This window comes from Bufo bufo, chromosome 5 (assembly GCF_905171765.1).
Source record: "Bufo bufo chromosome 5, aBufBuf1.1, whole genome shotgun sequence".
Classification (NCBI taxonomy): domain Eukaryota; kingdom Metazoa; phylum Chordata; class Amphibia; order Anura; family Bufonidae; genus Bufo; species Bufo bufo.
The window spans coordinates 202,653,197-202,667,820 of record NC_053393.1 but is presented as its reverse complement, the minus strand read 5'-3'; the positions used below and the strand labels follow the sequence as shown (position 1 = coordinate 202,667,820).

General features: G+C 39.5%; 1 protein-coding gene across 1 annotated transcript in view; it reads right to left on the bottom strand.

The window, feature by feature from the left end:
- Positions 1-4,360: 4,360 nt before the first annotated feature.
- The window catches only part of NEK11 (NIMA related kinase 11), a 284,450-nt gene continuing 274,186 nt past the window's right edge, over positions 4,361-14,624 (bottom strand). The window contains exon 16 of the mRNA XM_040433921.1: positions 4,361-4,825. Within this exon, the coding sequence (XP_040289855.1) occupies positions 4,621-4,825 (205 nt within the window). The 3' untranslated portion in view covers positions 4,361-4,620. The remainder of the gene's footprint in view (positions 4,826-14,624) is intronic.

Sequence of the window (14,624 nt, the reverse complement as noted above, 5' to 3'; positions counted from 1 at the left end):
AGTGGTTATTTCAGTCAACGTTGCTCTTCTATCAGCTTGAATCAGTCGGCCCATTCTCCTATGACCTCTAGCATCCACAAGGCATTTTTGCCCACAGGACTGCCGCATACTGGATGTTTTTCCCTTTTCACACCATTCTTTGTAAACCCTAGAAATGGTTGTGCGTGAAAATCCCAGTAACGCGTTTCCTGACATCAGGAATTACAATCTGGCCTGCATGGCAAGGCATATATGTGACTGGATAAATGGCTCTAACTTTTATTCAGCTTTAATGTTGGAAAAGGAATTCTGTGCTCCCTGGTCTCCGGTGGCGCTGCTGCATTCGAGGTTGCAGGTGATTCCTACATGGATTAAACAATCTTTATTGTTTAAGGACACAATAGCTGCATGGAGGATTCTTAGGAAAAAGTACTGGTTGTCGTACAGAATTTCCAAGCATCTTCCATTATGGAATAATCCTGAATTCCCGCAGGGTAATAGGAATAAACTGTTTGAAGAATGGAGACGGAAAGGGATTCTGTATGTGAAGCATTTATTACATGAATCGGAGCCTAGGTGGCTAACTGGAGAAGAATTGATTACTAAGTTCTCTTTGTCTTCCTTTCAAACTATTCAGTGGTCTCAAGTGAAGGCGGCGGTGATAAACCAGTTGGTATTGGTGCAGAAGGAAGTTCGTAGAAATATTTTAGATAAGATTTTAGACTTAGGAGGTGGGAAGATCTCGATTTCTACAATTTATGCCGATATGAGGAGAGAGGATGGGACTAGGGATAGGAATAAGTCCTTTGGAAAATGGGCGGAGCACCTAGAAGATGGGGATATTGAGCAGAAGATCATAAAAGGCTGGGAGGTGGTTAGGAGACATGTAGTTAATGAGTCTTGGAGGGACACTCAGGTTAGACTTATGTATACAGCTATTTATGGCTTCAATATCCCCCCTCATCCAGCTAAACCAGACAGGATTACAAATTGCCCTAAGTGTGGACTAAGTTTCTCGGATTTATTTCATGGAATATGGTCATGTCCCAATAGTAAAAGGTTGTGGGAGGAAGTGGGGAGCCTGATCCGGGGGATCTGGGGAAGGGAGTTTCCATTGTCTGCCAAATCATACTTGTTCCATTATGAGGAGGGGGAGGTAGGACAGTTACCCCGGTTGTTTCATACGATATGTATGTTAGTGAAACGTAGTCTCCTGCAACAATGGCTCCAAGTTGATACTCCAGGGTTACAGTTTATAATAGAACAACTAAAACTTGTCTTTTTTATGGAAAGGCTGAACTCTCTTGCGACAAAGGAAAGACAGGCTAAAGGGTTATTTCAGAAATGGAAACCGTTTATTGAACATTGTATGTCAAACGCAGAAATTCAGCTTATTATAAAACCGTTCACACTTACAGAATGGTATCTAGTGGGACAATTGAAGGGAACGCTTGGTCGTCTATATTAATTGTATTTATGATCTGCTCTTTATCAGTGTATACTTTATGCTCTTATGTTTGTGTTTGAATTTTCTTTTGCACTCACAATGTTAGTCTGTGTTCAGAGATGTATACTCTGAATGTTTTGTATGTTTTGTTGATGGAAAATAAAAAAAATTTCAACAAAAAAAAAAATCCCAGTAACTGAGCAGATTGTGAAATACTCAGACCGGCCCGTCTGGCACCAACAACCATGCCACACTCAAAATTGCTTAAATCCCCTTTCTTTCCCATTCTGACATTCAGTTTGGAGTTCAGGAGATTGTCTTGACCAGGGCCACACCCCTAAATGCATTGAAGCAACTGCCATGTGATTGGTTGACTAGATAATTGCATTAATGAGAAATAGAACAGGTGTTCCTAATAATTCTTTAGGTGAGTGTATATTTAAGTGATATCTGTCATTGCAATTCTGCCAACGGTGATAATGAGATGATTGCTGAAAAGTAATCTGTAGAGACCAAGGAGTGTTATTAGGCTTTGCGGCCAGTGCTAGAACTGATGTATTTTAAGATTATTTTTTTAAAATATAGATAGTGACATAGCAAATTCTAATAAATTTCTTTAACAATATGTTCAACATAAAAATTATTTCCTGGAAAAATATACTTCATCTCTTTGAACCATGCTTTATAGTATAAGAATACTAAATGTTGAACATACCTAAGATCTTGCTATTGTAGATACTGATATAAACTGATGTAGCTTTGGTGTTATGAAAGTGAAAACATAGAACGTGGATCACAGAAAACATAAGAAAATGCTAAAAAATAAAATAAAAATCACAGAAATTAACCCTAAGTGATCCTATTAATGAACGTTACCAAAAGATTATTTATTGACTACATATCACCATGCTATAAAACATTTCACATTTGTTCATACAGTAGTCAGATTGTAATACAGTATTTTATATGTGCACTGATAGTCACACTGATACTTTCATGAAATTTTTACTAAATTGGCTGTGTACATATCAAGGCACATCTCCAGACACTTATACATTACAAACCAATGTAAAGTGTAACATACAGTAATAGACAAATAAGAAACCTGATAAAGTAAAAATATAATAGCGCATACAGTAATTCTATGTACTGATTCAAATGTTAATATTATTACTGAACCTATTGGACACATAAGAAGAACTGTATGGATGTAATCTCTGTGGCTATGTTCACATGTTTGTGGTGTATGTTCGCCTCTCCTATTACATATATGCTAAATGTGTCCATAGCCTATAACAGGCCCAATGTATGCTAACAGGGTATCCTTATTTATATCTTCAGGCAGCATTTTAAATTAGAAAAGATCCTGCAAAAAATAAAGTTTATACTGCAGTATGCATTATTGTACGATGGGAGTTAATAGGAAACATAAGCAAGTGTACGGCATACAGTTATACATGTCAGGGCTAAATATTTGGTGTTTACGTTGGGAGATCTTCATGGAGTTTATAGATTTATGCTCTGTTCATGAAAGTGATGTGATCACAATTTAAAGGGAACCGGTCACCGGGATTTTGTGTATAGAGCTGAGGACATGGGTTGCTAGATGGCCGCTAACACATCCGCAATACCCAGTCCCCATAGCTCTGTGTGCTTTTATTGTGTAAAAAAAAAACTATTTGATACATATGCAAATTAACCTGAGATGAGTCCTGTATGTGAGATGAGTCAGGGACAGGACTCATCTCAGGTTAATTTGCATATGTATCAAATCGTTTTTTTTTTTACACAATAAAAGCACACAGAGCTATGGGGACTGGATATTGCGGATGTGCTAGCGGCCATCTAGCAACCCATGTCCTCAGCTCTATACACAAAATCCAGGTGACAGGTTCCCTTTAAAGGTAGCTATAACATTGCATAAATGTTGGTGATCCTGTCAACAAAATGTATATGTGTAGAGCTCAACTGTACCCTGATGCCTGCCTTCAAAGAAAGATTGGAAATGTTGGATCTCAAGGCAAAAATCCTTTGTCTTTGGAGACAAGTATTGCCAAAGATCGTCGGCTTGTTCTTCTCTCGATATTGAAATACATGAAAGTTTGTGGCTCCAAGACTGGTTTATGGACTCTAAGAGAAGGAGGGGGGTGTTTGGACTACAGATAAGTCTTCTTTAGGCATATTTGTATGTTCCCAATCCATATGGACTTGCACATGTGATAAAACAGGTTCCTCCATCGCCCAAATTAAAGCTTATACACACCTTTGGGGGCATTTTACTCATTTTGGGCTATAGATCATTTTTTCAACTGGTCTTTATTAAAAACATTCAACCATTTCTGAGAAACATGGGTTAAAAATCTGCCTGTTTGCAAGCTGTGATTTTCTGTTTTCTTTGAATTCCTTATGTGACACTCATGTGTAGCTCCTATCTCTGATCTCCTAACCTATAAAACACTCAGCTATAATGACTGCTTATGAGGTCAAGAAATCAGAGATAAGAAGAGCTCTACATGAACCATCAGCTGACGGGATTCCAAGAAAACAGAAAGTCACTGTATGCAAACGGATTGCATTTTACTGAGATACAAGGGTTAAAAAAATCAATCATAAAAATGTTTACGAAGGTGTCCATAGCCTTTACGTTATCAAGAGCAGAACATGTCTATTCTGGAGACTATATTATTTATCCGATGTTTATCTGAACATTCACATTTTAACCATAAGTTCAACATAATGGCAGGAAGATTGGTTTAATTCTTTCCAGAAGTAGCACAACTCCTGTCTGTAGGCTGTATTTGGTATTGTAGCTCAGAATCATTCAAAAGAAAGAGGATAGGACGCAATACCAGTTGTTTCTATTAAATAAAAAGGTCTTTTTTTAAATCCCGTAGACCCTTTTAATAATGAAAACGGACCATCAGCAGCTCATCCTGTACAATGCTGACAATCAGCAGCTTTAGTCACACATGCCAGGCCCAATTACCAGTTTAACATACACCATTTGACTGTAATGCTGTGTAATACTGTCGTATCCAGTCAACCAAGGGAGCAAGTTCTCAGAATTCTGTTGTGAAGAATATCTGGCACCAAAAGACATGCAGGTGTAATCTGCCATGCCATCTGTATCATGTTGAGATGGATCTTGGTCACACACGCCTTTAGGTGATTCTATTCCTCCAGGGCTATTAAGATCAGGATTTGACTTGTCTTGATGCCACTGAGAGCTCTTCTTCTAAGTACAGAATCTGGTCCACCAGAAAACACTCACTTGCCCTGGATACAAGAGTCTCTAAGTGCCCCTTCAATTCTTTTTCACTGGTGTCATGTTGACGTGCCTTTTTCAGGTAATCATAAACCTTTTCAAAGGATTTTGCTCCCATACTTGATACAGCCGACCTATAAGGGATATAAAAGAATAAAAGTCATGAGGCTGCATACTCAACACTTTTATATTTAAAAATGTGATTTAACATCTTTGTAAGATATCCTTATTACATTTTCCAGTGGTTTTTACTTCCCAGTCACACTCAAGGGGGTGCTGAATAGGCATAGAAGCTGCATGTAAAGAATTGCTTATAAAGGCACTGTCGGTGTGCAGAAATGAATAGTACAAACTTTGTGCTATATATAATTACAGAAAATCAGCCCCCACCTTCTGCACTGATCATTCATTCTAAATTCGCTAGTAATATCCATACTCATGAGTAGTGTTGAGCAAGTTGAGGTATCCGAAGTAGACTTCGATCTGAATTTCAGGAATAATTTGCTGTGAAGCCGAATTTCTTCACGCTTCATGGTAACTAATCAATTTTCCTTGAAATGGTGGTAAAAACAAAAATAAAATACATACCATCTATTTGTGTGCGAAGAGGCTGTCGCGGCCATCTTGATTGAAGATACAGCACAAAATCTCGCATGTACGTGTGAGATTTCGTGTGGTGTCTTAAATCAAGATGGCCGCTTTGGCCTCTATGCGATAAAATGGATAATTATATATTTTTTTGTTACCCTGATTAACCTCTGAAAGGCCTAAATGGTAGCCTCACATGACGCGATCAGCGATGAATGCGGCCTCTGAGGGGTTCAATGATGGGGGTGACATGATCACTGTTCCCAGTCATTGCGCCCGCATTTCTTTGTGAAATTCAGCCGAATTGAATTTTACCGAACTTCACTCATGAGCCAGAGAGGAGACAGCAGCTGCTGCCCACAGAAATCTAAGGAGAGGAGAGGGGGAGGAGAGAGTGGCAGTGAGATGAAGACTGCTGGCTAAAGTAAGTGTTCTACTGTCTCCTCCCAGTGCTGGATTCATAGCTACACCTATCACTGATGCATCACTACATGCCGCTGCTGAGACCGATATCATAGCAGCTACTTTACACCAACTCTGGAATTAAAAATGGAGCCTGCAGAGCAGGAAACTGTTAAAATTTTCTGAATAAAAGTAAAGTAATTGCCAGATATTAATGTTATTTTTCATGCATACACACAAGTATGTTTTAAAGTGTACCTCTAACTTTGTCTATTATTTAATTTTAAGTCCAAAATGCTGCATTGGTTAATTTCTTCTATCCGTATAAGGGTTGGAGCTTTACTTGTCTCATAGAGAACTACAAATTTCCTGCTTGGAGCTCTTTTATGGAGCTAAAGAAACTTGGCTCTACATATTGATGACCTAGCCTTAGGATCGATGGGGGTCTGACACCTGGCACCGCACCAATTAGCTCTTCATGTGTATTGGAGTTGAGCTGTAGAATACTGCCACAGCCACCACACAATTGATGGAGCTGTGCTTTCTGCTCCATCCACTGTTATTTCTAGCACTGGTGGCTGATCGTTGGGGGTACTGGGTGTTGGACCCCCACCGATCTGATATCAATCACTTCTTGTAAGGATAGGTCATCAATACAGTGAACCCAGACAACTCCTTTAAATCATAATATTCAGGATGTCTGCAGCCATTACTGATTTGAAAGTATTATTGAGTTCAGTGGAAGCCATCTGTCTAATTTTAGCAAACTCCCCATAGTAGTGGCGGCACGCAACTGGGTTTTCATATTTAAACTACCGTACACAACTTTAACTATATGACTATATAAGGAGAAGTGGGTGATCGGGAGCACTGCATATTGAGCTTCAAACCCTAAGATGATAAAACTAGTCAGGAAAAAATTTAGTTAGCATAATAGTAGCTGTGCATAAAAAATACACACAATCCTGCGGAGCAATTACTATGTTTTTCAGAGAAGATATGCACCATTGGAATCCCAGAGATAATTGAAGTCTATGAGGCTATTCACATGAACTTTTTTTAACAGCTCGTGAAAAACGTCTGTCCAAAACTATGATGTCATATTTTGGCTGTTTTTAATGGCCGTCTTTTAGAAAGTACCTGTTTTAAAAAAAAAGCCATTAAAAATGGGCCATTATGCTGTTTCTAACAGCCATTTTTTTTAACTGTCGTGTTTCCAGGTGGCAGAGAGCCACAGAATTTAAAAAAATGAAAGATATTTCACAGTTCTTGACTATATAGCCAAGAAAATATTAGGAACTTTCATCCCCTTATATTTTATAGCATTAAAAAATGAGCATCCTGATAATAGTTTACAGGGCTGTAGAAAATTTCCAGTTTTACATAGTTGGATTTGTCAGAGAGTTTAAGATATTAAACTAGCTGCAGAAAATTTTATAAAGTAATAACCATTACTCACCTGTTATACCACCTAACGATTCAGCACCAATGCACTGATAGTCCCTGCTGTGCTTTGCTTATTTTCCTGGATCGATGATGTGGCTTTAGGCTAGTGATTGGCTGCGGTAGTGTTGGAGCAGCGGGGGATTTATCACGTGAATTATGTTTGTTTTTTTTGTTTTATAACATTTCCTGCAGCTAGTTTAATTTCTTAAACTCTTGGACAATCCCTTTAAATCTCATAGTTTACTGCAGCCTTCAAAGAAAAAAAACCTTTGTCCACTGTTAGATTTTATATTGTAAAGCTTCTAGCAATAATAATGATGATAAAAATAATGAATAAATGAATGATTCACCCCTTGACATACTGGATCTTGAAGCTGGCTACAAACAGATACCACTCCTATGTGCCTGTTTAGTTATCCAAAAGAACATGCGAATTTAATGGGAATAGTGGAATAAGTAGGCAACAGACTAGCACCACTTAAACTTGGGGAAGGACCAGGCTCGGACAGGTTGAAATCCAGCCTGTTGAATCCCTGGTTCGAATGACAGCAAATACATAAAAACAGTCTGCAGATGACTATAGGAAATATCAGCCTCTCAGGACTTTGATCATCTTAACCACTTGCCATCTGGGCCATTTGCCCCCTTCCTGACCAGGCCTAATTTTGCAAAACTGACATATCTCACTTTATGTGGTAATAACTTTGGAACGCCTTTACTTATCCAAGTCATTCAGAGATTGTTATCTCGTGACACATTGTACTTCATGATAGTCATAAATTTGAGTCAAAATATTTCACCTTTATTTATGAAAAAATCCCAAATTTACCAAAAAATTAGAAAAATTTGCAATTTCCTAAATTTAAATTCTCTGCTTTTAAAATAGAAAGTGATACCTCATAAAATATTTATTACTTAACATTCCCAATATGTCTACTTTATGTTGGTATCATTTTGGAAATGTCATTTTATTTTTTTAGGACGTTAGAAGGCTTAGAAGTTTCGAAGCAATTCTTTAAATTTTTAAGAAAATTGCAAAAACCCACTTTTTAAGGACAAGTTCAGGTCTGAAGTCACTTTGTGGGGCCTACATAGTGGATACCCCCATAAATGACCCCATTGTAGAAACTACACCCCTCAACTTACTTAAAACCGATTTTACTAACTTTGTTAACCCTTTAGGCGTTCCACAAGAATTAAAGGAAAATGTAGATCAAATTTTTAAATTTCACTTTTTTGGCAGATTTTCCATTTTAATCAAATTTTTTCTTTAACACATCGATGGTTAACAGCCAAACAAAACTCAATATTTATTACCCAGATTCTGCGGTTTACAGAAACACCCCACATGTGGTCATAAACTGCTGTATGGGCACACGGCAGGGCGCAAAAGAAAAGGAACTCCACATGGTTTTTAGATGCCCCATTTGAAGCCCCCTGATGCACCCAAGAAACTCCCAAGAAGTGATCACATTTTGGAAACTAGGGGATAAGGTGCCAGTTTAATTGCTACTATTTTTGGGTACATATGATTTTTTGATCATTCATTATAACACTTTATGGGGCAAGGTGACCAAAAAATTGGTTGTTTTAGCACAGTTTCTATTTATTTATTTTTACAGCGTTCACCTTAGGGGTTCAGTCAAGTGACATTTTTATAGAGCAGATTGTTACGGACGTGGCGATACCTAATATGTATACTTTTTCTTATTTATTAAAGTTTTACACAATAATAGCATTTTTGAAACAAAAAAATTATGTTTTAATGTGTCCATGTTCTGAGAGCTATAGTTTTTGTTTTTTATTTTTTGAGAGATTTTCTTATGTAGGGGCTCATTTTTTGCGGGATGAGGTGACTGTTTTATTGGTACCATTTTGTGGGACATACGCGTTTTTGATCACTTGGTGTTGCAGTTTTTGTGATGTAAGGTGACAAAAATAGCTTGTTTTGACGTTTTTTTTTTTTTTCACGGTGTTCACCCGAAGGGTTAGGTCATGTGATATTTTTATAGAGCTGGTTTTTACGGACGCGGCAATACCTAATATGTATACTTTTTTTTTATTTGTTTCACTTTAACACAATAATAGCATTTTTGAAACCAAAAAAATGATGTTTTAGTGTCTCCATGTTCTAAGAGCTATAGTTTTTTTATTTTTTTAGAGATTTTCTTATGTAGGCGCTCATTTTTTGCGGGATGAGGTGACGGTTTTATTGGTACCATTTTGTGGGACATACGCGTTTTTGATCACTTGGTGTTGCAGTTTTTGTGATGTAAGGTGACAAAAATTGCTTGTTTTGCCGCATTTTCTTTTTTTTTCTTTTACGGTGTTCACCCAAGGGGTTAGGTCATGTAATATTTTTATAGAGCTGGTTTTTACGGACGCGGAAATACCAAATATGTCTATTTTATTTTATTTTTTCTATTTTAAAAAATATTTTTTTATTCCTTTTTTACATGTGAAACCTTTTTTTTATTTTATGTTTTCAACCCTTTATTTTTTATTTTTTTATTTTACACTTTTCGTCCCCCATAAGGTCATACAAGACCTCTGGGGGACATTTACTTCACTTTTTCTTTTTTTTTTTTCACTTTTGATTTCTCCTGTAACTAGTCCCAGTTACAGGAAAAATACACCCCCCAGAGAGACTGTACAGCATAATTCAGCGCTGTACAGCCTCAGTGCAGGGCTGATCGAGGTCTCTGAAAGACCTCACACAGCTTCTGCACTCTCCGGTCACATGACCGCCGGGCCGGAACAGGAAGCGCATAGCGCTTCCTGCTGTGCATACACAGCGCTCGGTGAGCGCTGTGTATGCAGCGATCTAGAAGGCAGGGACACCTGGGCACTGTCCCTGCCTTCTCTCTGGGTTGCCCTGCTGTCACTGACAGCGGGCAACCCGATCAGCAGCTGCACGATTAGCGTGCAGCTGCAGTTTCTGAACGGACATTCAGGAACGTCCATTCAGAAATAGAGACCACCTCCCGGACGTTTATATCCTATGGGCGGATGGGAGGTAGTTAAACACCATAATGTTTCAAGGTAGCGTTATGTTAATTTCTCCTCAGGATAGGTCCAATTGGAGGAGGTCCAACAACCTGCATCCCCATGATTTGGCGCTGAAACTAGCAGTTATGAAGCAGATTTGGATCCACAGTGAAATTTGAACAGATTTGGCTTACGGCTACTACTTGGAGCCATTATTTAAGTGGATGCCTCAGTCATCATTCTTCAAGCGCTGTACAGGGATCTGGACTTTGCTGCAGGGGAACAACCAGGCCGCTGCCTCTAGGAGTACTCTCTATTCAAGGGACGGTTGACCTACAGGGGTCAAGAGACATAGGTGTGGAACACCAAAGGATTAGGCAATACTGTAGTCAGGGACACTTTGAAATCAGGGCAAGCAGCTTCGGGTCAGAACAGGCAGAGGTCAGGCAGATAGCGAAGTGTCAAATCCAGGAAGCAGGCATAAGTCGATGCACAGGAAGACGAACATAGAACAGCATATCTTTGCAGGACACTAGTGAACTAGAACCTATTGCTCAAGCATCTTCCCATAGGGAAAGGTGCCTTAAGTACCCAGGGTGGCCGACCGTTGGCTGGGGAAGAACAGGGTTCACAATGGCCCATTAAGAGCCGGAGGTCTACGGGGGGAGAGGTGACTAGCCCGCAAGAAGCAGGTTGCAGCCTGTGTGGAGGAAGGAGGAGAGAGCTTTTGGATTTCGGGGGTCTGATCATCCATGGTTGTTGGTACATCCCAACCCGCCAGTTCATCTTTAATGAGGCCTGATAGAACCTCCCAAAAGGTATCCACCTGGACCTTATTGTTCAAGGACACCTCCAAGGCAGAATAGTATTGCATATTAAGAGTGTCCTGGCAGTGTCACAGCAAAAGGAGGCAGCAGAAGCTGTCTAGCCAGGTTCTGGAAAGAGCAAAAGTCAAAAGAAAGTTCCAAAGATTATGTCATCCCATTTCCAAAGTGAAGTGGCCCAGCCTAAGGCTTTTCTGGACAGAAGGGACACCAGGAAGGTGACCTTGGATTGGTTGGCAGGAAAATGGTGGATTTGCAACTCAAAATGGATGGACCACTTGTTCAGAAACTCACGGCAGAACTTAGGGTCTCAATCATAACATGGCAGCAGAGGCAGATGCAGGCCAGATCCAGCAACTGGCTGTGGCTGCAGTCCAAACACACAGCTCTGTGAATGGGAGCTGAGCTGTAGTCACCTGGAACAGCTATTACACTCTGAAAGGATCTGTGTCTCCAGGTCTCTTCAAAGTCCTAGTTCTGGCGCCACAGGGTGCAGATAAGATATTGATGACCCATTCTGAGGATGTCATCAAAATAAGGAAAATCCATAAAAATTTTGATCACAGAAGAATTCTATTTTTAGATTGTATGTGATCCCATGGCCCCATTATTCTTTATCTACAAAGTCATTTTATTGTTAGTGTCTGATGGGTCGATGTTGTGTTTCTTGCCTTGTGTTGAAAAATCAAAACACTGCAATGAAAATCATTTACTTTATGGTCACATAATAGCCCAGAATGTCTCCACACAAGTGAAAATAATGAAACTCAGTTTTGGATCTGTGCCATGAGAATATATATATATATATATATACACTCACCTAAAGAATTATTAGGAACACCTGTTCTATTTCTCATTAATGCAATTATCTAGTCAACCAATCACATGGCAGTTGCTTCAATGCATTTAGGGGTGTGGTCCTGGTCAAGACAATCTCCTGAACTCCAAACTGAATGTCAGAATGGGAAAGAAAGGTGATTTAAGCAATTTTGAGCGTGGCATGGTTGTTGGTGCCAGACGGGCCGGTCTGAGTATTTCACAATCTGCTCAGTTACTGGGATTTTCACGCACAACCATTTCTAGGGTTTACAAAGAATGGTGTGAAAAGGGAAAAACATCCAGTATGAAGCAGTCCTGTGGGCAAAAATGCCTTGTGGATGCTGGAGGTCAGAGGAGAATGGGCCGACTGATTCAAGCTGATAGAAGAGCAACGTTGACTGAAATAACCACTCGTTACAACCGAGGTATGCAGCAAAGCATTTGTGAAGCCACAACACGCACAACCTTGAGGCGGATGGGCTACAACAGCAGAAGACCCCACCGGGTACCACTCATCTCTACTACAAATAGGAAAAAGAGGCTACAATTTGCACGAGCTCACCAAAATTGGACTGTTGAAGACTGGAAAAATGTTACCTGGTCTGATGAGTCTCGATTTCTGTTGAGACATTCAAATGGTAGAGTCCGAATTTGGCGTAAACAGAATGAGAACATGTATCCATCCTCTGATGGCTACTTCCAGCAGGATAATGCACCATGTCACAAAGCTCGAATCATTTCAAATTGGTTTCTTGAACATGACAATGAGTTCACTGTACTAAAATGGCCCCCACAGTCACCAGATCTCAACCCAATAGAGCATCTTTGGGATGTGGTGGAACAGGAGCTTCGTGCCCTGGATGTGCATCCCTCAAATCTCCATCAACTGCAAGATGCTATCCTATCAATATGGGCCAACATTTCTAAAGAATGCTATCAGCACCTTGTGGAATCAATGCCACGTAGAATTAAGGCAGTTCTGAAGGCAAAAGGGGGTCCAACACCGTATTAGTATGGTGTTCCTAATAATTCTTTAGGTGAGTGTATATATTAAAAAAATGAAAAAATATGGCAGCACCAATTCACAAAAATAGTCACGGGTGCTATGTCCCAGGGTGTAGCTTCTTACCCAGAAATATATAAGGAAACGGACAGCACTTCCAATAGAAAACCGTGATTTATTCAGCCCAAGTGGCACAGTGAGGCAACGTTTCGGCTCGGACACAGAGCCTTTCTCAAGCATAAACCATAAGTGCAATACAGAGTATAAATAGACAAACATGATTAGGGGGAGGAGCAATCAATCAACATGATCATTACAATATAAATATAATAAAAATAGTGAATACAATGATTATAAAAAGCATGATGTTCTTGATGACACACTTTAAGTCATGGTTGACAAGTTTAAACAAAGGGGTTATCCTCCTAGATTATTACAGTCTCAGATTGGCAAGGTACATGCTATTGACAGGCATGATACATTGATGAGAAAGGATGTAAAGGGATCCCATCATAGGATTCCATTTATCTCACGATATACTGAGCATAGCAATAAAGTCAACCGGGTCATCAGGAAACATTGGGGTAATTTGGGAGGTTGCTTGAATCAAATTCCGGAATTCAGGTCCCCTCCTCTGTTCGCCTATCGGAGATCTAGGAATTTGCGTGACCAGCTGGTGAGAGCTAATATTGGTCCCGGTCCTAGATCAGTACAGGGCACTTTGACCCAGCGGAGTCTGGGATGCTTCCCATGTCTCAGCTGTGTCAATTGTAAACATATTTGCAAGGGCAAAGCTTTTGTACATCCAATCACTGATGTGAGGTATTCTATTCCTTTTTACCTCACATGTAATTCCAACTTTGTGATATATTTCTTAAGCCGCCCTTGCAAATTATTGTATGTGGGCCAGACATCAACAGATCTGAAAACCGGTTTAAACAACCATCGATCCACTATTAGGAAGAAACGCCAGGATCACTCAGAGAAACAATTAAAATGTTGGATTATTGACCATATTCCTTTACCCAGACGTGGAGGGAACAGAATTTTGCTTTTAAAAAAGAAGGAATTGTTTTAGATACATACATTGAATACTTTGAGACCTAATGGTTTGAATATTGATTACAATCCAGGGGTATATTCTTAAGGGATTGGTTTGCCTCATAATGTCCTTTTGCATTTTTGTTTTGTCTTTGTTTTGTAGTGGTGATTATTGCTAAACATAAGTGATCATATAAGTTTTTTATGATTCAATTTTCTTTCTCTTATAGTATTTTCGATGAAATATGTGGAGTAATAATGGATAAGACATTAGCATACTTTATGGATGAACATCGTTATCCTATGCTTGTCTAGTACAATTGTGTTATTGTTATCTGTGCCATTGTCCAGGTTGAGCCTTGATGTACATTTTTTATATTGTATCCCATAGTTGTCAGGAGAACCCTGTTCTTGGCTGGGATAGGAGGCGTGTATGGGGCGGTGATTAGATGCGTGATTAGCACGGCAGTGCCAGTCGGGCTCATATTGCATGCCAATTATTAGGATGATGTACCCTCTTGACAAGGAGTGTCCACATCCTATATTTGCTTCCTGCTAGCCGATATTATAATAGTATTACAACTTGGGACAACTTCGGCAATATCCAATATGGCGCTTCCCGACTCGGCTTGATGTGGGCATGCGCGTTGGAACATTGGCAGCAGCTTCCGGTCTGGCCGCGTCTGGGGGGGGAGATGCGTGATACGTCCACCCCGGGTACGGCATGAGATCATACAGTCCTGATCAAAAGTTTAAGACCACTTGAAAAATGGCAAAAAATCATATTTTACATTGTTGGATCTTAACAAGGTTCCAAGTAGA